The 26,216-nt window shown below is 40.4% G+C and overlaps 1 protein-coding gene across 5 annotated transcripts in view; it reads right to left on the bottom strand.

Annotated features, from left to right (window-relative positions):
- Positions 1-26,216, bottom strand: part of PAPSS1 (3'-phosphoadenosine 5'-phosphosulfate synthase 1) — a 120,024-nt gene that overhangs the window by 61,116 nt on the left and 32,692 nt on the right. For all 5 annotated transcript variants that reach the window (XM_005872422.2, XM_014544738.1, XM_014544740.1 and 2 more), the window contains exons 6-9: positions 17,781-17,894; positions 10,966-11,077; positions 9,184-9,389; positions 4,904-5,039 (exon numbers count right to left, since the gene is read on the bottom strand). In XM_005872422.2, the coding sequence (XP_005872484.1) occupies positions 4,904-5,039; positions 9,184-9,389; positions 10,966-11,077; positions 17,781-17,894 (568 nt within the window). The remainder of the gene's footprint in view (positions 1-4,903; positions 5,040-9,183; positions 9,390-10,965; positions 11,078-17,780; positions 17,895-26,216) is intronic.

Below are 26,216 nucleotides of genomic sequence, written 5' to 3'. Positions count from 1 at the left end.
AGTGAGGGCGCACGGGTCGCCTCGTCAAACACCATGGCATCAGACCCTGGGGCACCGTGCAAAGAACCCAGGTCGGACTCCAGCTCTGCTATTCCTCAGCTGAGTGCCTGCCCATGGACAGCTTCAGTGCTCCAAGCAGGACTGTTCTGAGCAACAAATAAGGTGATGAGCAAGAAGGTGCTTCTAGCTCCTCGTCACCCTTCCCCCCAATTCCTCAGAACTGTGCTTCCCCAGCCAGAGCCCTGGTATGCATCCCAACCACTAAGCCCAGAATTACAACATCTTCCTGTTCCCCGCTTTCAACTTCTGTGCGAAATTGTCCTACAAACAGCCGTAATTAATAAGTTTCCTCTCCCAGTCCTACTCAAGCTTTAATATCTACCACATTATCTACCCCAAAGCTCTCAAAACAGGCACTTCTGCTTCCCCTGAATCAATAAAGTAGCTAAACAAGAGTATTGATGATAACTGTCAAGTTGTTAGAGAGGGGTGTGTGTGTGTGTGTGAGCACATGATATTTAATGTGTGTTTTTGTGGAAGTTTTTAAGAGAATTTGAAAGAAGGCTTTGATCTCACTGTCTCTCTCTGGACTGTCATAAATTACTAGTATTTCTTTTACTTAAACTGCTTCTGAGGGGGCAAATCAGTAAGACATAGGCCACTTGAGTAAATATAAACATATTAATTAGAATTCTTCACAAACAGGTACTCTTACATCCAAAAGTATGCACCCATAAAATGTTTTTCATTCTTAAGACTAGAAATATTTTCAAATTAAAATAAAAATCAATGTGGAATATAAAGCTTTTTGCCAACTGGGCTCTGTGCTGCTTTCCATCAATTCTCTGTCCTGTGCTTGCGTGTGCATTTTGTGTGCGTGCCTGTGCATGTGTGTATGTGTACATATGTGTGCATGTGTGCGCACGCCTCCAAGATGAGAAACTTTAGCAGGCAACCAGAAGATGGAGGGAGACGAACTTTGCAGGAGCTCTTGCACCATTAGTTGGAATATAAAGCTTTTTGCCAACTGGGCTCTGTGCTGTTTCCCATCAATTCTCTGTCCTGTGCTTGCATGTGCATTTTGTGTGCATGCCTGTGTGTGTGTATGTGTACATATGTGTGCATGTGCATGTACATATGCCTCCAAGATGAGAAACTTTAGCAGACAACCAGAAGATGGAGGGAGACAAACTTTGCAAGAGCTCTTGCACCATAAGCATCCTGCCTCAGCACTGTGATTCCAGCTGTGCCTACATCCCCTACAACTAGCTTCTGGCCACAGCCCCTCCTCATAGCTACAGCTCCTCTTACCAGGCTTCAGAAACAGTTTCCTGCCCGTGCCCTCTCAGGAGTGGTAACACTACCCTAACCTGTGTTCCCTGGGTGCGAAAACATTCCTGTGAGTTCCCTTAACTCTGACCATCCTTCTTTAAACACTCACTTTGTTAAATTATGTTCAGAGCCTCCTCTGAGTGTGCTCTGCCTTGACTGAGTGAGTCTCTCCTCACCCCACCTGAGGCCACACTCTCTCCAGCTCACTGCCATTCAAGGTCAAGAAAGCCTAGTGCCCTCATAGACAGACCACCTGCTCAGCCTCGGCTCTCACTCATCATTCCCAACGTGGCCTAAGATATCCATCTAGTGTCTCCACCCGTTCATGTAAAATAGACTTTGTAGTTCAACAGCTCTAAGCTTTCTTAGATTTATTCAGCCCTGGGCTACCACATACTAGCCTGAAGGAAATTATGTCAACTTTTTCCTCTGCAACCTGGCAGGACACCAGTGTTCTGTGTGTAATAAATACTAACTGGCTCTTACTTGGCTTAAGTGAAAGTCATTCTTTCTTTCCAAGATAGAGATCAAGCACCAGTGGTTCAAAGAACCTGCCATCTGGAATCATGTCACTTTGCAACCACTGTGTGGGTGTTAAAGACCTCTCAACCCTTCCAGCTACAGGATGGTCGGAACAGCAAAACCGGTCATGTCGATGTGCGCAAGACAACAGCCCACAAGGGACAAGGGATGATCAAAGTTCTTCTAACACTAGGCAAGGAAAAAGAGAGGGGTAAGAAAAAATCCCTAGGTAAGAGAAAAAATAAATATTCCTTGTTTTCTCTCCCTTGAACTACATTCCATCCCCAGCAGCAGATGACTTATTACTGGTTTCCTAACAGTGAACAAGAACTACAAAGGGATCTCCTCAGCCTGTTGCTTATTTGCCTTAGTCCTAAAATGGAAAAGTAAACAAACCAACACTCCACGATCTTTGCTGTCGAATATAAGGCTAATAACTGGCCCTTAGCTACTCTAAACAAAGTTGCAATCACTCATTATGCAATAAATTCTCTAACTAATTTAAAATGTTTGGCTCACTAAAGAGTGTAAAACAGATGTCATATTAAAGTCTCAAATTATGAATGATAATTCCTTGATAAGACTCTTCAACCATGCCAGCAATTAATTTACTAACGTGAATTTTAAATATGAATTCAAGTTTTGGCAAAAAATTAAAGTAAATGAGGTTGTCTCAGCAAGTCCTCCATTAACATGTCCCCATTCACCAGAAAAAAAGAGAGAAAAATAGGCACATTAAAAAAAAAACACACCTATCAGATGCTTCTTGTTGCAAATAAAATAAGACCCAGTTAGAAGTGCCCGAAATAATTCAAACATGCATTAGGTCTTTGAGTAAGAAATCCAGAGGTAGAGGGGTCCAGGGTTGGATCACAAACTCAAACACTGTAAGATTCTCACAGATCCCCGGCAGTGCACAATGACTGCCGGAGCTCCGGACAGGGCACCTTCACACGGCAGCAACCTAAGCACCTCCTGCTTGGAAGAGAAGGACGGGAGAAGATGACCTCAGTTGTAAGCCAGTTTCTTGTCAGGAATGAAAACCTCACCTCTCAGTGGGCAGAATGAACTCAAACACTGACCCTTAATCACATACTGACAAGAGAGTGAGGTGCCATCACTGACTTACATAAAGATATTCCCTGTGACTGGGCCCAAAAAATGTTAGCAACAAACAAGATAAATAAGCTGTTGTACAGGCAAGCAGCAAGTGTAGCTTTCAGAGACATTCCTGCACAAGTTGTTTAAGCCAAATAATTACTTCAAATTCAAAAGGGGGGAAAAAATCAAGTTTGGAAGGGCTTGGGGTGAGCAATCCTACACTCAATACCCTACAATGTGATGAAGGAGGCAGGCTGGGTGGGAACTGTGGGGCTCTGAAGAGGGTGTGTGTGGCCTCCGGTTCCTGATCTTATTTTCAAATATTAGCAAAGTACAGTAAAGCTTAAAAATAAACAGTCATTCTTTTTCTAACCTTTACACAAATATAGATAACACTAGTTTCACTCACATAATAGCAATTATGACCTTAACCGCTTATTATGTGCCAGGCATTGTTCACAGTGCCTTAGACATCTTATCTCATTTCACTTTTTAAAATAAAATCCTATGCATTAGTTTCATCATTGTCCTTACTTTTACCACTGAGGGAACTGAGCCTCAGAAATGAATGCAATTTCCCACAACCACATAACTACTAGGTGGTGAAGCAGGGACATTGTACACAAGACTCCAAATGACTTGCTGGGATCTAGGAGCCATAGAGGCTGAACACAACTGATGAAATGGGTGTTCTTGACCTGATTCCTACAGTCACTTGGGAGAGAACAAATACAGCTTGGTGGCCAGCTATTTCCTTAAAAAGCAACCATGTTCACCTGACTTTTCTCAGCCATCTCTGCCTGATTTCTACACAGAAAATATATACATATATATTTTTTAAAACACACAAAACAGCACTAACGCTCAGGGCTTAAACATTTCTGTGGAGTGAGAATTAATGAGTAACATGATTATAAGATGCTTCAAAATTCTTCAGATCTTAAAAAAGCCTCCCAACTCCAATGAATGCTTTTGCCTCACATGGCACCGTGGACTTGTGAGTGTAGGGAGAGTAAGAGTATGGGCACACCAGTGTAAACACACCATTTACCTACCTCTATGTAAAAGACCTATGAACAGCGGGTATCTGATATAAAAAAAAGCCTCTCCTGGAGTTTTTATAATATATAATCTATAGGCACTCTGCTCTTACTGCTCCACTTCATCCTAATCCAGAAATTTAAAATCATTATTAACCTACTCTTCAACAACCTTTCTGCTATTTGTTTAATATCTCTCTCTTTTCCACTGTAAGCTCCTGTCATTTATTTATGAATCTCAGTAATTGGTGATAAACAACAAACATTTGTTGACCGAATAACGAATATGATAAAAGTTCTGTTTTCCTATTACTTTTTGCAGTGACACATTCCACTCATATAAGACATTCTGAGATATAAAGCACATTGATATGAATGAGCTTTTCAAAAAATTTCTCTTCCATAGTTCTGTTCAGCTTTAATAGGAGAGTTTCAAAATAAACAATTAAAAGATCAATTTGTTATTAGCATTCATCTTCCACTTAGCATACAAAATAATGTTAGATCCAATGATATTTTTCCTTACATATTCCAACTGCTACACTTACCTTTACTCATCATTCTGTGTTACATCTATATATATAAAAGCCTAAGTGACCGAATGACTGAATGACCGGTCGCAGTGATGCGCACTGACCACCAAGGGGCAGATGCTTAACACAGGAGCTGCCCCCTTGTGGTAAGTGCACTCCCACAGCCAACCTCCCATGGCCCCTCCCCCCACCAACCAACCTCCCATAGCCCCGATCGGCCCCGATCGCCGGCCAGGCCGAAGGACCCCACCTGTGCACGAATTCATGCACCAGGCCTCTAGTTATTAAATGTTGGGGGGGAAAATCTTCTAAACTTTTCCCATCCAGCAAAAACCCCCAAATAGCCCCATATTAGTATTAAGGTCCATGTTGTACCAGCATTCATATCTTTAAACTTCTGCTTTAGTTCAGTAGGAGTAAGACGATACTGATCAAGACCATCATTCCAATAAATTCGGTCCAAGACTTGAAGATCTCCTCCAATCAGCCAATCTCCTTGTTCCATCACCATCTAATGGAAAGAAACAAAAAATAATTGTTTTAAATCAAAACCAAGAGAAAAATAAGGACATTTCTCTCATACAAGCTAACTATGGTTATAAACTTTTACTTTCATCTCAAGGTCAATGGTAAATCCATTTAGCTTAACAACTGAATTGGGACTGAAAATGCTACAGAATTAGAGTTTCCTATATAATAAAATCCTAATATGCAAATTGTACTACCAGGAGTTTGACTGCTCACTATGACGTGTGCTGACCACCAGGGGGCGGCGTTGAACATGATGGGCTTTGGCGAAGCAGCGCTGGCAGCGGGTGATAGTGGAGGCGCTGCAGCCCCGATGGGCCCCAACGAGAGCAGGACCACGGTGGGATGGTGGAGCAGGTAAGCAGGTGGCGCCAGGCCAAGGTCGGTGCAAACGGGAGCCAAGGCCACTGCCTGGCTCCTAGGTGCTGAGGAAGCCAGGCGGGGAGTTTGGCCCCAATCGATCGCCCCGCAGGCGGGATGGCGGAGCAGGTAAGGGGGCAGCGCCAGACCATGGAAGGGTGCCAGGCAGGGCTGTGAGGCTGTGAGGCTGGGAGTGTGAGCTGGGGCCCGATCCCAGCAGGCCACCCCAAGGGACCCAACCCGTGCATGAATTCATGCACTGGGCCTCTAGTATTCTATAATTTCTCAAAAGACTTATGAAACAACTATCCCATTTAAAAACAAAGGGCAAACAAAACCAACATGAATAATTATGACTTTTAAGTAATAAAAATATTCTTTTCATTGTTGTTGTATGTTGACTAAAAAAATTTGTAACCCTGGATTACCCCTATTTTGTGCTCTCCAATCCTAAACTTTTGAGGAATTAAAGTAATGATGACAGAGTTGGGCACCAAGTCATGCCTTCCACTCTCCACACCACCTCAAATTTCTTACCTTCTCTTGTCCTCTGGAAGAGGAGATGCTATTTCCTAGGACGGGTCCCCTCTCCCAGAGCAGCTCAAGCTGGCCCTTCTCCCACGACTGTGGTTTATGTGCTAACAATGTACCTGAACGACTGTAGTTGCTTCCTACCTGGTCTTCCTCACCAGAAGGTCCATCCCCTTCCATCAGACCACTCATTCAATAAACATTTACTGAGTAACTGGTGTGTGCCAGGGCTTCTAGCAGGCATTGGGAAATACAGCAGAAAAGAGAGAGAGAGAGAGAGAGAGAGAGAGAGAGAGAGAGGGAGAGATCTTCCTGCAATTGAGCTTATGTCACAGTAGGGAAGACGGAGGAGAGACCAGAGAAATAGCAGCTGGTACTGAATGTTACAGAGAAAATAAGAAGCGCAATGGAAACCAGTGCCCTGGGCTACAGTGAGTAACTGCGAAAAAGGAGGCAGTGAAGGCTTCTCTGAGGAGAGTGACATTTAACTTGAGATGAAAAGGAAACAGCCATGAAGGGAAAGCATTTTAGGCAGAGGGATAGCAAGTACAAAGTCCTGGAGCAGCAATAGGCTTTGTCTCTGAGGAACAGAAAGAAAGTTAATATGGCTGGAAGGTCAGAAAAGGTGAAACCAAGGACAGGAGCAGAGGTAAGAGAAATCAGGAGCATCATGCGAGGCCACAGGCACTTGGGTTTTATTCTAACTATAAGGAGCAGTTCACTGATGACTTTTAAAGGATTTGCATTTTGAGAAGATGCACTCTGGCTGCTTGAGGAGGATAGAAGGTAGTGGGTATGAGAGGAAGCAGGACTCCAGCCAGGTGACGATCACCAGTCTGGCCTAGAAACTGGATAACTTGGGCGGTACCGGTGGGAGTGGAGCTGGGACAGGACATCCCGCACAAGACTGCCAGGCTGAGTTCCTCACAGCACTACCTGGTGATCCTTTCATGCCCAAACCTGCCTGCGACCTCTTTGTTTGTAGGAAGCATGCAGAGTAGTAGAAAGAACACAGAAGACCCAGGACTGCCCTAACTGGTTTGGCTCAGTGGATAGAGCGTCAGCCTGCGGACTCAAGGGTCCCAGGTTCGATTCCAGTCAAGGGCATGTACCTTGGTTGCGGGCACATCCCCAGTAGGGAGTGTGCAGGAGGCAGCTGATCGATGTTTCTCTCTCATCGATGTTTCTAACTCTCTATCCCTCTCCCTTCCTCTCTGTAAAAAAATCAATAAAATATATTTTAAAAAAAAAAAAAAGAAGACCCAGGACCGACCTAACCCTGACTCGGGACTGCTACCTCTGCAGCTCTGGGCAAGCAGGGCCCACCCCAAGGTTCTTCAGGATAAAGAACAACACTGTCTACCTCCGAGGGTCACGGAAAGGACCAACAAACAGGAACGTGGTTTGAGAAGCATAACCACATGTAAATTGTTATTTTGACTGATCAAAGTCTTAACAGTTTAGGGTAGAATGGTAAGCCCTCTATCTTCCCAAGGTCCTCTTTCCCACTGGACACCAGCTAGTTCTCAAACACTGACTCTCTGCTCCACAAGCCTGGAGGGCCACGGCTCTCACAGGACCCTCCTATCCAAACCCTACTAGGGCCTGAAGGCTGCAGACCAGGTGCCAACTAATACCAAGATGTCTTACAGATCACTCTTAAAAAATGGTACAAAATATAAACAGTACTCAGATTTGTTGAGTGATTAAAAAATAAATGTCGCTCTACCTAGTTTGGCTCAGTGGATACAGCATCGGACTGAAGGGTCCCAGGTTGCATTCCGGTCATGGACACATACCTCAGTTGCAGGCTCGATCCCGGCCCTTATCAGGGCCCTTGCAGGAAGCAACCAATCAATGTGTCTCTGTCTGTCTCTCCCGTCCCTACCACTTTTTCTAAAAATCAAAATATCCTCAGGTGAGGATTAACAAATAAATAAATAAATAAATAAATAAATGTCTCTTCATCAAATTCATATGAAAAGTACCCTCTAGTGCCCTAGCTGGTTTGGCTCAGTGGATAGAGCGAGAGCCTGCAGACTGAAGGGTCCCTGGTTCGATTCTGGTCAAGGGCACATGCCTGGGTTGTGGGCTCCATCACCAGTAGGGGGCATGCAGGAGGCAACTGATCAATGGTTCTCTCTCATCATTGATGTTTCTATCTCTCTCTCCCTCTCCCTTCCTCTCTGAAATCAATAAAAATATATTTTTAAAAAATAAAAAATGAGATATTAAAAAAGTACCCTCTAGTGATACAGGCTACATAGTATGTGAAGCTCTCATACCAATAACCACTATCTGCTATGATTATGGAAGATGGCTTTGACGCCCAAAGTGATCTAGATTAAAATCAGACCCTCATCCCACCTATTACCTGCATAATTTTGGTCGAGACATTTATCCCCTATAAGTCTCACTTTGTCCATATGTCCAAAGGACATGCCACCGTCCTACAGGTTTGCTATGTGACTCAAAGAATTTACAAGAGCATGTTTTGTAAGCCATGTTACTTGTTACTATTAACTGTAAAATTTAATTTTGAAGGAATAACTGACACCATCACTAGTTCAACCTCCTTATTTTCTAAGAAAATATATCCCATTTTTAAAAAGTTACCACTTTTTGTCCTTCATGAGACAATAAAATAAGATTTAGTACATTTCCAATATCTAAACAGATGTTACAGAAATTTTCTAGATAAAGTTATTACAATTTCACTTCATTTTTTTTAATGCTCAAAGTGTACTTTAAAACACCTAACTAGTAACAGAGGTTTTACTTCAATGATAATATTTCACATATAAAGTACACAAGGCACTTTGGGGAGACTAATTATATTTCACTGCTTCCATTCCGGAAACACAATGTTCAATTAAAAACCCAGACAAGACAAAACCATCCTGACCTCCCGTCCTAACTGTAAGTACATGATTAACGTCTGTTCCACCACCAAAAGTTAGGAGACCCGAGCATACAGCCTGTGCTTGCGTGTCCAGAACCAGCATCTAGCTCGGTGCCTCGTGTACAGTAGATGCTTAAATAGTTACTGAACAAATATTTATCTGGACCAAGTGACAAGACCATATGCTCATCACACTAATCTAAGATCCAGTCTCGCTTCTGCAAAACATTAACAATTTCAGTGGAATCACCAATATACAGGTAATGCCCACATTTTCAGCACAAACATTATTTGTAATAAATCAAGATAAAATGCAGCAAAGTTTGTACAGGACCTTGATGTAGGGGTGGTTCTTGCATGTCGTTCCCCACTGTCGGGCACAACGCTCCTCCTTCCTGTGCTCAAAAAACTCTGGATTGCGAAGAATAGCCACACGGCGGCCCTCATACATCAGAGCAAATGCCGTACAGCCATCCAGCCTCTCTTTATCTTCATGAGTCGCTGACAGAACTATAGGCACTGACAAGTTAATGACACCCCCTGCAGGGCACAAAGGAACACACAGCTTGGATTACTCAACAGGCCTCACGTGTCCACATCTCACTTCGGTGGACACTAATAATGTTGAACTGATGCCTGGCACAGAAAATCAGGAGACAGGATAAGCAACAGAGGCTAAAAAACCAGCAAAAATTAAGAAAATCAACAGAGTGTGTGTAGCAATACTCACAACAATTCATGAAATTGTCTTTTGGGGGGAAACTATGGGATAGAATCACAGAAGTAAAAGAAACTGTTTAACAAGTAAAACTCAGCTGGTTACGTTTAACATCACCAACAATATACTGAACACCTCCAATATATGAATAAGATAAAGCACCATGGTTCAGGGCCTTTCTAAAAAGAAAGTTAATCCGTGCTGATAACTACCTTTTGAGTGGCAAGTTGGTTAAGAATACTTGAGTATACATGGGTATCCTTGAGAGAGGAAGACAAAAACACCCAAAAAGGTTTTTGTTACTTGGTTTTTAGTCAGAATTGAACCCATGTCGGCTATCACTAGCCAAGACACAAAGGCAGTGGGTAATCAGTGCTCCTTTTAACTCAAAATGTGTCCCACTGAGACCAAAGGCACATTCTCAGTTCCCAACCTTTCAAGCTCTAAACGGTTTTTTTCCTACTCATCATGCACAGATTAGAAAAATAAAATGCACCCTCAGATTCCTATGTGGATCTTATTTACACACCAAATAGAAACCATACTTTTCTGGGAAATCATGGCATGACTCCTTTGTTAACTGCTTGGCTGTTTTAAAATTATCACCACCAGGTACAGTGCAAAATGTTGCACGAAACCCAAGACTAAATCAATACTCAAGACACAGTCCATAAAGACTTTACTATTAGTTCCAAGGAAGAAAATCGAAGAGCAATATTTAATCCTTACGTGCCTGTGATAAAATTTCTCTGGAAGAATGACCAGAAATTACATTTTCTAATATCTATTTCACTCCCCAGTTAAAAGAAGTCATAATACAGAAGGGCATGGTAGCAATTGAGGAGGGTTCTGTGACATGGAACAACAGTATTTTCTTTGAGGTAGCAAATTAATCTTACCAACAGTATACAGAGTTTAAGGCAGCTGAATTATAATTACAATATACTGAACATCAATTTCTTTGGCAATTTTTTTGAGTGTTTTAAAAGAATAGGAAGAACCATCCTTTCAACCACCTGTTTCAGGACTCCTAAACTTGGACTCCCTGGCTCCCTACTAGAAGGCCTGGCTTAAGTAAGCACGGGCTTCCATGTAGCACAACACTTTTCAGGGACATGAAAATGATCAGGTGGCTATAGCACAGGGAAACTATTTGCTTTTGAAATTCTTTTCATCCCTAATCCTCAGGTTTTCCTTCTCCCCATGCAATAAATCACAATCGGGGAAACAAAAATGAAAAACAGATCTCACTATCCACTTAAATGTCTAGTGCTGATATAACTTAGCCTTAAAACACTACCTTCATTAAAACACTACTCCCTATAAACAGTGATGAATCCCTATAACTGTGCAATATCTCTTCCACACTCAATGTACTATAGAAGGCAAATGTCTTACCATCCAGAAGACAATCAAAATGAAGACACTGCAAGTACTCCCTCTCTCGCATAAAGCCATTCAGTGGGGTGGCCCAACCTTCTGCCAAAACCTGCACCCACTGCATGTCCACCTAGTAAATGAGAAAGGAAAATTTTCTATGTCATGTACTTGTGAACAAAAGCAGTAATGGCCTTTAGGAATTTAATTTTGAAAGTGATGGAAACAAACATCTCAAGAATGATTACGGGTTATACAAGTCTAATAATTAAGGGCACTAGAAAAATACGCATTTTTCCGAGTAAGTTTAAATAACATCAGGCTTGCAAGCATTTCCAATAAGGAAAGCATCTCCTAAAGTGGCTCTCAAATATTAATATGTATACTGGGAGGCTTGTTAATATGAAGAAAGCTCCCCCCCCCCCCCACCCCGATTCAGTCAGTTTGCTGTAGGGCCCTAGAATTTGTATTTTTAACAGTTCCCAGAAAATGTTGACAATGATGTCTGAAAACTAACAGAGCACCCTTCATTTTACAAAGACTTCTAGAATATCCCATTAGAAGGTTAAAGAAACGACCATCTTGCCCTAACTGGTTTGGCTCAGTGGCTAGAGTGTCGGCCCGGCGGCTGGAAAGGCCCCGGGTTCGATTCCGGTCAAGGGCATGTACCTTGGTTGCGGGCACATCCCCAGTGGGGGGTATGCAGGAGGCAGCTGATCAATGTTTCTCTCTCATTGATGTTTCTGACTCTCTATCCCTCTCCCTTCCTCTCTGTAAAAAAATAAAATAAATTTTTTAAAAAAAGAAAGAAATGATCATCTTTGTATCATTAAAGTAAGCTGGGTATGCTCATTTTTAACTGGTGCTGTATACATGTAACAGTGGTTCTCAAATGAGAAAAGATGAAGCAGCTGGCCAAGTAAAATGTTGCTTACTATTTATTTCCAAAGTAGGTTGGCCAATGTGTCCCACTGAAAAATCAAATTCCTCTTCTTCAATTCAAAGGAAAAATTATATTCATGCACCAAATTAATTTCAAGTTTTCATCTTATTAGTTTCCCCTGCACCTTTGACCAAGGACACTCTTTGTCTATAGTAGAATCCAGTTCTAGAAGGCATCTATTAGGCACTGAATGTGCCCCCCTGAAAATCATGTCAAAGCCCTAACCCCCGCCCCCATGTGAGTAGACATGGAGATAGGGCCTATGAGGTAGTGACAATGGCCAAATAAGGTTATAAGGGTGGGTCTTAATCCAATAGGTTAGCAGCCCTAATAAGAAGAGGAAACCAGAGTTCCCTCTCTCTACCCTGTGAAGATATGGTGAGAAGGCTATTGTCCTTGAGCCATGAAGAGAGCCTCACCAGAAATCAAATCAGCCAGTGCCTAGATCTTGGACTTTCCTGCTGTTTAAGCCATTCAGTCTATTGTATTTGTTAGGACAGACCAAGCTAATACACTATCTGACTGAGCATGGAGTTTTTAATTAATTATTTTTCATACTGATGTGCAGAGCATAAACCACTGTATTGAAGAAAAGTTTACATTTAGAAAAGGCTACTGTCCTTCTGGGTTCTCAAGTTTGACTGACCTGGATTCATGTTCAGTCACTGTCATTCTTCTTCTGTGTGCATATGTGTGTGTGTGTGTGCGTGACTGTGTTCATTCTACGCGAAGTTATCAGTTCCTTTACAGTGGATTTTGTCAGCTTCCCGAGTGGCTCTGCTCTCCGACTCTGAATGTTTGTACTCCCAGCATGCCTTGGCTTCTGGTCAGAGACCCAATCATGCAAAGCACATTGGATCATCTACTCCTATCAGAGATTTGAAAAACTATGTACTTGGAAAGTCTTTCTCCAAGCTCAGAAGTTTGGTTTTTCCTTTCTCCTTACTTTCAGATTTGCCACTTCACTGGGTGTGTCGAATTTTTACCATACTAAAAGAAAGACTGGGAAATTCTACTTCTAGTCCAGGTTCTTATTCCTTAATATCTGTTTTTACAGTATACCTAATGATAAGACTTAAATTCTCTAAAATTTGAAACTAATATATATATATACATATATGTGTGTGTGTGTGTGTGTGTGTTTGTGTATGTGTAGGTGTGTGTGTATGACCATTATGACCAAACGACCAGAATGACTGGTCAACCAGTCGCTATGATGCGCACTGACCATCAGGGGGCAGGTGCTCAATGCAGGAGCTGCTCCCTGGTGGTCAGTGTGCTCCCACAGCCAACCTCCTGCAGCCCCTTCCCCGGCCAGCCAACCTCTCACGGCCCCTCTCCGCTCAAGCCGGCCAACCTCCCACAGCCCCTCCCCCTCTGCCAGCCAACCTCCTGCGGCCCCTCCCCCCAGCCGGCCAACTTCCCACAGTCCCTCCCCCCGGCCGGCTGGCCCCCCAATAGGCCTCAATCGCCAGCCAGGCCAAGGGACCCTACCCGGGCACAAATTCGTGCACCGGGCCTCTAGTAAATTATAATTTCCATTGTCACCATAGCTAGTTTAACTAAGCAGTTTTTTTATTGGGAAAATACCCAATGATATCATTAGAGTTAAATATTCTTAATAATATAAGAAAGGGAGACTCAGGGTTTTGGCAGGGGATTGGGAAACATGTTTAAAGAAAAAAATGTTCATTTTTTTAAATTAATTAATTATTAACTTTCAATTAGTTATTGCAGATTAATATTTCTTAACCTTTTAGATCCCAGTTCTGATAAGCCTAAAAATCTTATATAATCTTTGTTCTTTGATATTTAACAATAAATAAATATTATGACTAAAAAAAAAAATCAAAGCCATGATAATTTAGGGATATGGCTTTACAAATTAAAATTCAGCACATTTCCCATCCTGGAAATTGTGATACACACCACAACTAACCTGCCCTCAAACACAACTATAAAACCACAAATTTTACAGACTACCAACTGTACCTAAGGCCATAGTACTTGATATGAAAAGTAACAAAGTACTTACTTTATTAATTTTCAATGCTGGTAGTGTTTCTGCATCTGTTTTTGCCAAATGAAGTTTATTTTCTGGCACATACAGTTCTTTTACTTCATAAGAGGCATCTACAGGTACAATATCCTATACAAAAACAAAAGTACAATAAACTGTTGAATTTTAGCGTTCTTCAAGGTTACCTTAATGAAGAAAAATTAAAATTTCAAAATAAGACTTTTTAAAAGAAGTATAAAAGAGCATTTTGAATGCTGTCCCTCTCCAATCAATTTTCCAAATGTCAGTTGGTCTACCCTTAAGCTGATAAAATCCCCCATACAAGAAGTCACTATGCATAATGTTCCATTATATAGTGAGAAAGAAATTCCTAGAATGTACCATATACCTTCAAAATCAGGCAACTGCAGAGAAGATATGACCTCAAAGAAGTAATGATAAAAAGAATTTGGAAACAAACCAAAAAAAATCCACTTAAACATAACCATTATTATCCTTAACATGTCATGAGAACATGACACTTAAGCCACCTTTTCAGTAATACGACACAATGTTCCACCACTTCAGGGGTGAGAAACAGCACTTTTGATCCCATATGAAATGTAGTCTGGAAATTTTATGCAAACTCCAGGTACTCATTTATATAACACTAGAGGCCCAGTGCACAAAATTCATGTACTAGTAGGGTCCCTAGCAGTTGCCAGCTGCCGGCCAGGTACTCCCTCCCTTCCCCTGGCCAGCCCCGCCCCCTGGTTGAACTCTTGAACAACTCCCAGTCGAGGGGACAATTTGCATACTATGCTTTTATTATATAAGATGAGATTGGGACAGTCTTTAGCCTCATTTATCCTGCAAGAGCACTTGTGTAATTATCACAACATAGACACTCATATGCTGCTCACAGGTGATCATTACAAGGCTTGGTCATATTTGTCATACTCCTGGGAATAATTACTAAATGTATGTAATTACTTTAAATTTTTTAAGCCAAATCTATCAAGTAACATTGATAAGCATATAAAACTGGCATTGATTAAAAGCTTTTCATACATTCATCTCATCCGAGCGATACTTTGTTATTCAAAATAAAGGTAATTCTCAAGAGAATGATAAGACAAGCCATTGGCAAGGAGAAAATATTTGCAAAATGATATACAAGGAACTCTTAAAGCTCAACAATAAGAAAACCCATTCAAAAACTGGGCCAAATATCAGAACAGACACCTCACCAAACAAGATATACACATAACAAATAAGCATTTGAAACAATACTCTACGTGCTATGTCATCATGGAAATTAAATTTAAAGCAAAAATGAGATACCACTATAGACCTATTAGAATGGCCAAAATCCAAAACACTGACAATACTAAAAACTAGTGAGAATGCAGACCAACAGAAACTGTCATTGCTGATAGGAATGCCAAATGATAGACCCGGTGGAAGACAATTTGCCGGTTCCTTACAAAAGTAAATATATGCTTATCATACAACCCAGCAATTGTGCTCCTTGATATTTACCAAAATAAGTTGAAAACTTATGTCCACACAAAAACCTGCACACAGATGTTGATAGCAGCCTGATTCATAATTGTCAACACTTGAAACAACTGAGAAGTCCTTCAGCAGATGAATGAATAAACTGTGGTACATCCAGACAATGGAATATTATTCAGCATTAAGAAGCAATGAGCTAGGTAGCCGTGAAAAAACAGGCTGGACACTTAAATGCATATTACTAAGTAAAATAAGACCATCTAAAAAGGCTACGTACCATATACTTCTAACTATGTGACATTCTGGAAAAGGCAAAACTCTGAAGGTAGTAAAAAAGATCAGTGGTTGCCAGGGCTGGGGGCAGGGGGAGGGTAGAGGGCAAGATGAATAGGCAGAGCACTGAGGATTTTCCAGGGCAGTGAAACGATTCTGTATGATACTACAATGGCAGATACATGTCATCATTCATTTGTCAAAGTCCACAGGATGTACAACCCTAATGGAAACTGTAAGCTATGGGTGACAATGATGTGTCAATGAGGTTCCTCAACTGTAACAAATGGACTACTCTGGTGAGGGATGTTGTCAGCAGGAGGCGTGCATGGTGGGAGGGGAGCAGGGGGCATATGGGAACTCATTCTCTGTACTTTCCATTCAATTTTGCTGTGAACCTAAAACTGCACTATAAAGTCCATTAAAAAAAATTAACAAAAAGTTATTCAAAATAAATATTAATGGAAAACCAGGTTTTTTAAGGACACTCCCTACTATTTTTCCTAAGGAATACGTTTAAGAAGAAACTTCAACTTATCTTTGGACTTACATTAATATCTCGTATAGAGAAAAAAAGCAGGGTCAGCTATGCATATCAAAGCTAGATAACCTCATGAAAGGTATGGGTGCCACTACTCAAGCAATCGCTGTGGGTTCCGAGCATCTAGAAACAATTATTCTACAAGATAGTTCAGCTCTGGCTAAACCATGTGCCAAAATCAGGCTACTCCTATGGGTAAATTCTGGTGTTTCTCATCATAAACCCAAGATTAAATAAGAAGAATAAACATGAAGGGACAATAAAGAAAGAATAAAAAGAGAAGAAATAGGAAACACTGTTTGCTGCCATACCAAGTTCAGCCAGTAGATTGCTCCTGGAGCGCAGACATGAAGGGCACTTTCTGGAGGCCCCTTATTGGCTTGCATGTCCGCCTCACTGCTCACAGGAGGAAAGTGGAAACGTGTGTGTGTGTGTGTGTGTGTGTGTGTGTGTGTGTGTGTGTATGTGTGTGTGTGTGAGAGAGAGAGAGAGAGAGAGAGAGAGAGACCCTACACAGCACAGGACACTTCATTAACCTTCTAAAAAAATCACTTCTACTGTCGTGGTAAACAACCTGCTTCCCTGTTTATAATGATCTGGCCCTCTATCAACTTCAGCACGAAATTATAGCTAATTTGCCTACAAATGTCAGGTGGTCATAATAATCTGGCCACTCAGTATATATAAATCTAAGCGACCATTATGACCAAACGACCAGAATGACTGGTCAACCAGTCGCTATGATGCGCACTGACCATCAGGGGGCAGGTGCTCAATGCAGGAGCTGCTCCCTGGTGGTCAGTGTGCTCCCACAGCCAACCTCCTGCAGCCCCTTCCCCGGCCAGCCAACCTCTCACGGCCCCTCTCCGCTCAAGCCGGCCAACCTCCCACAGCCCCTCCCCCTCTGCCAGCCAACCTCCTGCGGCCCCTCCCCCCAGCCGGCCAACTTCCCACAGTCCCTCCCCCCGGCCGGCTGGCCCCCCAATAGGCCTCAATCGCCAGCCAGGCCAAGGGACCCTACCCGGGCACAAATTCGTGCACCGGGCCTCTAGTAAATTATAATTTCCATTGTCACCATAGCTAGTTTAACTAAGCAGTTTTTTTATTGGGAAAATACCCAATGATATCATTAGAGTTAAATATTCTTAATAATATAAGAAAGGGAGACTCAGGGTTTTGGCAGGGGATTGGGAAACATGTTTAAAGAAAAAAATGTTCATTTTTTTAAATTAATTAATTATTAACTTTCAATTAGTTATTGCAGATTAATATTTCTTAACCTTTTAGATCCCAGTTCTGATAAGCCTAAAAATCTTATATAATCTTTGTTCTTTGATATTTAACAATAAATAAATATTATGACTAAAAAAAAAAATCAAAGCCATGATAATTTAGGGATATGGCTTTACAAATTAAAATTCAGCACATTTCCCATCCTGGAAATTGTGATACACACCACAACTAACCTGCCCTCAAACACAACTATAAAACCACAAATTTTACAGACTACCAACTGTACCTAAGGCCATAGTACTTGATATGAAAAGTAACAAAGTACTTACTTTATTAATTTTCAATGCTGGTAGTGTTTCTGCATCTGTTTTTGCCAAATGAAGTTTATTTTCTGGCACATACAGTTCTTTTACTTCATAAGAGGCATCTACAGGTACAATATCCTATACAAAAACAAAAGTACAATAAACTGTTGAATTTTAGCGTTCTTCAAGGTTACCTTAATGAAGAAAAATTAAAATTTCAAAATAAGACTTTTTAAAAGAAGTATAAAAGAGCATTTTGAATGCTGTCCCTCTCCAATCAATTTTCCAAATGTCAGTTGGTCTACCCTTAAGCTGATAAAATCCCCCATACAAGAAGTCACTATGCATAATGTTCCATTATATAGTGAGAAAGAAATTCCTAGAATGTACCATATACCTTCAAAATCAGGCAACTGCAGAGAAGATATGACCTCAAAGAAGTAATGATAAAAAGAATTTGGAAACAAACCAAAAAAAATCCACTTAAACATAACCATTATTATCCTTAACATGTCATGAGAACATGACACTTAAGCCACCTTTTCAGTAATACGACACAATGTTCCACCACTTCAGGGGTGAGAAACAGCACTTTTGATCCCATATGAAATGTAGTCTGGAAATTTTATGCAAACTCCAGGTACTCATTTATATAACACTAGAGGCCCAGTGCACAAAATTCATGTACTAGTAGGGTCCCTAGCAGTTGCCAGCTGCCGGCCAGGTACTCCCTCCCTTCCCCTGGCCAGCCCCGCCCCCTGGTTGAACTCTTGAACAACTCCCAGTCGAGGGGACAATTTGCATACTATGCTTTTATTATATAAGATGAGATTGGGACAGTCTTTAGCCTCATTTATCCTGCAAGAGCACTTGTGTAATTATCACAACATAGACACTCATATGCTGCTCACAGGTGATCATTACAAGGCTTGGTCATATTTGTCATACTCCTGGGAATAATTACTAAATGTATGTAATTACTTAAAATTTTTTAAGCCAAATCTATCAAGTAACATTGATAAGCATATAAAACTGGCATTGATTAAAAGCTTTTCATACATTCATCTCATCCGAGCGATACTTTGTTATTCAAAATAAAGGTAATTCTCAAGAGAATGATAAGACAAGCCATTGGCAAGGAGAAAATATTTGCAAAATGATATACAAGGAACTCTTAAAGCTCAACAATAAGAAAACCCATTCAAAAACTGGGCCAAATATCAGAACAGACACCTCACCAAACAAGATATACACATAACAAATAAGCATTTGAAACAATACTCTACGTGCTATGTCATCATGGAAATTAAATTTAAAGCAAAAATGAGATACCACTATAGACCTATTAGAATGGCCAAAATCCAAAACACTGACAATACTAAAAACTAGTGAGAATGCAGACCAACAGAAACTGTCATTGCTGATAGGAATGCCAAATGATAGACCCGGTGGAAGACAATTTGCCGGTTCCTTACAAAAGTAAATATATGCTTATCATACAACCCAGCAATTGTGCTCCTTGATATTTACCAAAATAAGTTGAAAACTTATGTCCACACAAAAACCTGCACACAGATGTTGATAGCAGCCTGATTCATAATTGTCAACACTTGAAACAACTGAGAAGTCCTTCAGCAGATGAATGAATAAACTGTGGTACATCCAGACAATGGAATATTATTCAGCATTAAGAAGCAATGAGCTAGGTAGCCGTGAAAAAACAGGCTGGACACTTAAATGCATATTACTAAGTAAAATAAGACCATCTAAAAAGGCTACGTACCATATACTTCTAACTATGTGACATTCTGGAAAAGGCAAAACTCTGAAGGTAGTAAAAAAGATCAGTGGTTGCCAGGGCTGGGGGCAGGGGGAGGGTAGAGGGCAAGATGAATAGGCAGAGCACTGAGGATTTTCCAGGGCAGTGAAACGATTCTGTATGATACTACAATGGCAGATACATGTCATCATTCATTTGTCAAAGTCCACAGGATGTACAACCCTAATGGAAACTGTAAGCTATGGGTGACAATGATGTGTCAATGAGGTTCCTCAACTGTAACAAATGGACTACTCTGGTGAGGGATGTTGTCAGCAGGAGGCGTGCATGGTGGGAGGGGAGCAGGGGGCATATGGGAACTCATTCTCTGTACTTTCCATTCAATTTTGCTGTGAACCTAAAACTGCACTATAAAGTCCATTAAAAAAAATTAACAAAAAGTTATTCAAAATAAATATTAATGGAAAACCAGGTTTTTTAAGGACACTCCCTACTATTTTTCCTAAGGAATACGTTTAAGAAGAAACTTCAACTTATCTTTGGACTTACATTAATATCTCGTATAGAGAAAAAAAGCAGGGTCAGCTATGCATATCAAAGCTAGATAACCTCATGAAAGGTATGGGTGCCACTACTCAAGCAATCGCTGTGGGTTCCGAGCATCTAGAAACAATTATTCTACAAGATAGTTCAGCTCTGGCTAAACCATGTGCCAAAATCAGGCTACTCCTATGGGTAAATTCTGGTGTTTCTCATCATAAACCCAAGATTAAATAAGAAGAATAAACATGAAGGGACAATAAAGAAAGAATAAAAAGAGAAGAAATAGGAAACACTGTTTGCTGCCATACCAAGTTCAGCCAGTAGATTGCTCCTGGAGCGCAGACATGAAGGGCACTTTCTGGAGGCCCCTTATTGGCTTGCATGTCCGCCTCACTGCTCACAGGAGGAAAGTGGAAACGTGTGTGTGTGTGTGTGTGTGTGTGTGTGTGTGTGTGTGTGTATGTGTGTGTGTGTGAGAGAGAGAGAGAGAGAGAGAGAGAGAGAGAGAGAGAGACCCTACACAGCACAGGACACTTCATTAACCTTCTAGACAAGGGGTGGGGAACCTTTTTTACTGCCAAGGGACATTTAGATACTTATATCATTCGTGGGCCATACAAAATTATCAACTTAAAAATTACCCTGCTATATTTGGTCAAATATTTATTTAACTCACCCCTAATGCCTTGGCAGGGCCAGACCAAATGATTTCCTGGGACTTATATGGCCCAAGGATGGGACATTCCCTACACCTGTTCTAGACCCTCTTTTGCAATTAAGCATCCACCAGGTACCCACAGCTGAAGGTGTTCATTGTCTCTACTGATGGTAAAGACTATGTCAGGGCATTAAAGAACACTGGAGAAGGAAGAAAGCTTCCATCCGCTGCCTCTGTCTTCTCTTTGTAGATATAAATACCAAACAACTTTGGATGAATGAGACATGTCATTTCCAGTGAACCCAGGTAAAGAGGACATGTCTTAAGTTTTGCTGAGGGGGTCACTTCATTGTACACCAGAAGAGAAAATTACATACAGAAAAGACTCTTCCTTCTATCTAACAAGAGAAATAGATTCTCTTAATCTAGTCCATTCTGTGCTTCTAACTCCAGGAATCATTTTAATACATTTATTACACATAATACATTAATACACGCACTTTAATGCACTTAATACATTTTTAAAGTAAAAAATAGCAGTAAAAAAAATTTGGAAATGAGAAAAACACATTACCCTGTACATGGTTATCATTATCATTTCTGTGTATTCCCTTCCAACTGTTTTTGCCCATAGGCACATTACAGGGCAATCAATAGTTTCAGCAGTCTGTACAAAGCCTATTACTTCATCAACTACAAAATAAAAATTCAGAATCAACTTTTCCTGGAAAAATAATGTAATGTGCATTAAGTGAACTGCTCACACACCCTATATGTTCAATTAGCTTTTTGGATCTGTAAAGCTCTCATAGATGTCATGAGACATACACATTTTCCCAGCTGCAAAACAAAGAACTAAAACCCACCAGACTGGAAACAAATGCTAAAATTTACTTAAGTTACATATAAAAGTCTGACATTCATTAGGACTTTTATGAGGAGGAGTATGGCAAAACAGAATTAAACTTAAATATTTACATTAATCACAAAACATTAGGGACACACCATCTTCAAAACTAAAAAGAGATTCAAGAAAGCCATAGGGGTCTGCAGGCCAGTTATTTCTGATGTTTGTATCTAAGATCCAAGTTCAGATTCTAACAGTGCAACCTTGAACAGGTTACCTAATATCTCGAACCTGCCTCCTTCTCAGTGGCTTAAAAATATTTTTTATAATATATTTTTATTGATTTTAGAGAGGAAGGGAGAGGGATAGAGAGATAGAAACATCAATGATGAGAGAGAATCATTGATCGGCTGCCTCCTACACGCCCCCTACAGGGGATCGAGCCTGCAACCCAGGCATGTGCCCTTGGCTGGAATCGAACCTGGGACCCTTCAGTCCGCAGGCTGCTGCTCATCCACTGAGCCAAACCAGCTAGGGCGGCTTAAAAATATTTATTGATTTATTTCTTTCAGGGCCATTGTGACAATTAAATGACTGAAGTATCTGAACTGCAGGGTTACTATTTACTGAATGCATTCTGTAATAGCAGTGTTGTCCTAGGAATTTCAAACGAATTAATGCATTTAATCTCCATACACTTCTGTCTATGACGGTAGAAGAAACTATCGCTATAGTTTTTACAGGTGAGGACACTGAGGCTCAGGAGAAAGGTTAGTAACGTGTCTCAAATTCCTGCTATACTGTCTTTCACTGCAGTTAACACAAAAAAAATACTCAATAAATAGTTATTGTAGTTTGCTTGCTACATGCCAGACACAGTCCTAAGCACCGGACACATATTAGCTCATAGAATCATCAGTACAATTCTGAGGCAGGCAGGCGCTATTGTTTCTCATTTCACAGAACAAAGAATTAAAGCTACAGAAAGAAGGTTATTATCCGAGGTGTACAGGGAATTGGTAAGTGTTGGAACTGAGGTCCCAGTACTATTCTCCTTGCTTGCTACATGCCAGACACAGTCCTAAGCACCGGACACATATTAGCTCATAGAATCATCAGTACAATTCTGAGGCAGGCAGGCGCTATTGTTTCTCATTTCACAGAACAAAGAATTAAAGCTACAGAAAGAAGGTTATTATCCGAGGTGTACAGGGAATTGGTAAGTGTTGGAACTGAGGTCCCAGTACTATTCTCCCCAAAAAAAAAAAAAAAAAAAATCCAAAACAAACAAAAACCTATTACTGTTTCTCCCATAAAAACTAAATTATAAAACATTTTCTCACAAGGTATTCTTGATTTATTTTCATGAGTTCATTAAGCATTTATAATTCCCAAGGTTTCCGGTCAGCATGCAATATTTCTGTGTCAGTAAAGTTCTTGACAAAAAGTAAAGATATCTCAACATGTCAGTTAGGCCTAAACATTTCTATGCGAATGATTTTCAACCAGCTTTTTCAAATCCTATCATTGTAAATAAAATGAAAACCTCCCTTCCAATCACTCTAGTCCCCTTAGAAATTCGAAACCACAATCCAGCCTGGGAACAAATGACACAGGGACTCCAGGGAAGAGAAGCATTCCATTCTCAACTTCAATGATACGACAACTCTGCATAAAGCTTCCGTTGCCATCTCTGAACCCTGTATTACTGTAAGGAGGGAATACCTTTTTGATGTTGTGCTGGGATTGACTACTCTCCCTCTCCTCTACATGTACCACTGATAACGGTCGACCATCTTGGAGGGTCAGAGAACAGCATCCTGCAGACCAATCTTTGATCTTCCTTAGATGCCACAGGGCATTTTTAGCTGGTTTCCTAAACCAGCATCACTAGACTCAGGTCACAAATACTGATGAAGAGCAGCAGTACATGGTGCTCTCTGCGATGCCCCTCGTGCCTGGGTCTGTACTTCCTGCCTCCACCCTGGAATCGTCCCTCTCCAGAACGCCACAACTTGGGAAGGCCCACCAGGTATGTGAACCAATTCCCTCTGAAGAGATGTTCAAAGTAGGAACTGAGAACTAACAAATATTTATAACAATCCTGTCTTGTTTCCTTCCAACCATGCCGAGTTTAAGAGCAAAGGTACAAATATTTATAACAATCCTGTCTTGTTTCCTTCCAACAATACCCAGAGTATAAAAGGTATAAATAATTTGTGAGCAAATCTAAGTGTCTCCAAGAGAATTACTTTGAACATGAAAGGGTAGCATTTATACTATTGATCCAACCAAATTATTTGTTAATGTTTTGTGAATAAAGCCTAATTTGTGAGCAAATCTAAGTGTCTCCAAGAGAATTATTTTGAACATGAAAGGGTAGCATTTATACTATTAATCCAACCAAATTAATTTGTTAATGTTTTGTGCATGAATAAAGCCATAGTTTTAGCATGAAAACACGGTTAGTAATGTCCTGCTTTATATGTATAAACATAGATGCTATAATCACTTTGTTTTCAAGAAATAGAAAATGTTTTCCTATTTTTGAGTCAAAATAATCTTTTCATTACAAGCATTTCACAAAATTCTTCTTTTCAAAATTCACACCCAGCAATATTTTTAAATGAATTTTAGCCTCACAACTTAGACACAAAATTCTTCTGATGCCTAACCAATGCCAAAGTGCAAGTTCAAAAGGTTGCTACTGTTCCCCTCCTCGGAAAAGATTCATAAAGTGAATATCTTTTGCAATTAACACCAACATAACAGCATGAATGGAGACGAACATGGAACATTTGCTTACAGGAAGCAAGTTCTATGTAGACTAGGTGTACAGAGAACTATCAGGAATGCAAAAAGAATTTTCAAATGCAGACAGCCAGTTCCTCACACATTCTAGTGACAATAAACCTTTTTAGACTCCAAAACTAGGGCTAAACTTCTAATAGGAGCAAAACCACCTCCAAGTAGATAAGGGGTCTGGACAACAGAAGGATGTCCCTGCCACACAAGCTTCCCATTTTATTTGGGATTCATCAGGATTTCCAGAGACATAGTCATCATTAGAAAACAATGTGTCCTTCAAATGGTACATCTAAGACCCTTGATTTCAGGGAATTTACTGTTTAACACAAAAACATCATAAGCCAGGCCAGGAGGAGCAAGTGTCTGCACACCTCAATCCCTCATCTAATCTTCAGAGCTCTGCAGCATTTCAGGGTAAAGGAAGATGAGGGGTGTTCCTAGGAGTCCCCCTAATTAGGGGGTCAGGACACCATTCATATGCTACCACTGAGGTAGGTTTAGAGGCTATGAATGTTTAAATACTTATTGTAAAATGTAACATGAGTACTCAAGAGATTTTTTGCTTGACTGATTACATGTACTGTAAGATCTAACATGCACTATATCCATATTTTTGTTCAAAGAGACAACTGTTTCTTTTTACCTGGAAACTGGAAGACAGAAAACAACATTCACTACCTGAAAATGCGTAGTAGCTCTTACCTTCTCCTTTAAGTAAATTTTCTGTACTTTTTTCTTGAGCCAAGTCTGCTCAACAGATTTGAACATTAGAGCATTCGTATTTTTATGTAAATATTAAATGTCTATTATCTAAACTACATGCCTCCAAAGCATGAACACCAAACAACATTCTGGCAACACTTTAAAACTGAGCTACGAAGTCTGGTTTTTATGTACAGTATAAAATCTACTTAAGAGCACTAAGCCACCATTCCGTAAAGAGACATACCTTTAAATAATTTATAGCAGTAGAAAATCTAGAGTTCCTGGTAGATTTAAAAACATTATTTAAAATATCTCTTTAGATTAAAACCAGCAGCAAGAAGCCTACTTCCTTATGTCGGAACACACCAAGTTAAAATGCAATACCAGCAGGCCATCTAGTGACCATTCAAGGGTTAGGGGAAATATTTTTATCCAAAACCCTCAATATTTTTCAGTGTCTTCTACATTTTTGATTAAATATATGCCACCTGAAGCACAATAAGAAATAAACATGCTCTGACAAAATACTGAGAAATTCAGTCTTTATATAAATGACCGCATTAACCTATCCCATTCATTATATTACACAGGCCAGAATGAAAGGCAAGTAAGAGAACGCAGATGACAGAGGGTATTATGCTAACTAAAGTCCTCTAACATACCCATCGTGCCGCAAGCTCAAAACACATTTTTCTTGATCAGTGAAACCAATGCCACTTATAGCAAAGATTAACAAAACAATTATTGATAGAATTCATTTCAGAAGAGTCTCTCCAAAGTAATACACCAGACAGAGAAATGTCCATTGTTACCATGGTGACAGCACTTCTCAAATACCTGCATTCTCTAGAAGTTCCAAAACACACTACTCTCTTTGCTCTTATAAAAAGTTGTGGTACAATGGGAAATGTGTACTTGGTCTCTGTCCCCCCTCTCTGACATAGAACTCTTAAAACCCCTGGAATCTCTTGAGTGAAGATTCAACAATGAGGTAACTCTAGGCCAGCAATTCTCTTTTTATATTTATATTTTAATGATTTTTTACAGAGAGGAAGGGAGAGGGATAGAGAGCTAGAAACATCGATGAGAGAGAAACATCGATCAGCTGCTTGCACACCT

This window comes from Myotis brandtii, unplaced genomic scaffold, assembly GCF_000412655.1.
Source record: "Myotis brandtii unplaced genomic scaffold, ASM41265v1 scaffold38, whole genome shotgun sequence".
Taxonomy (NCBI): Eukaryota; Metazoa; Chordata; class Mammalia; order Chiroptera; family Vespertilionidae; genus Myotis; species Myotis brandtii.
This window is presented reverse-complemented; position numbering and strand designations above follow the sequence as displayed.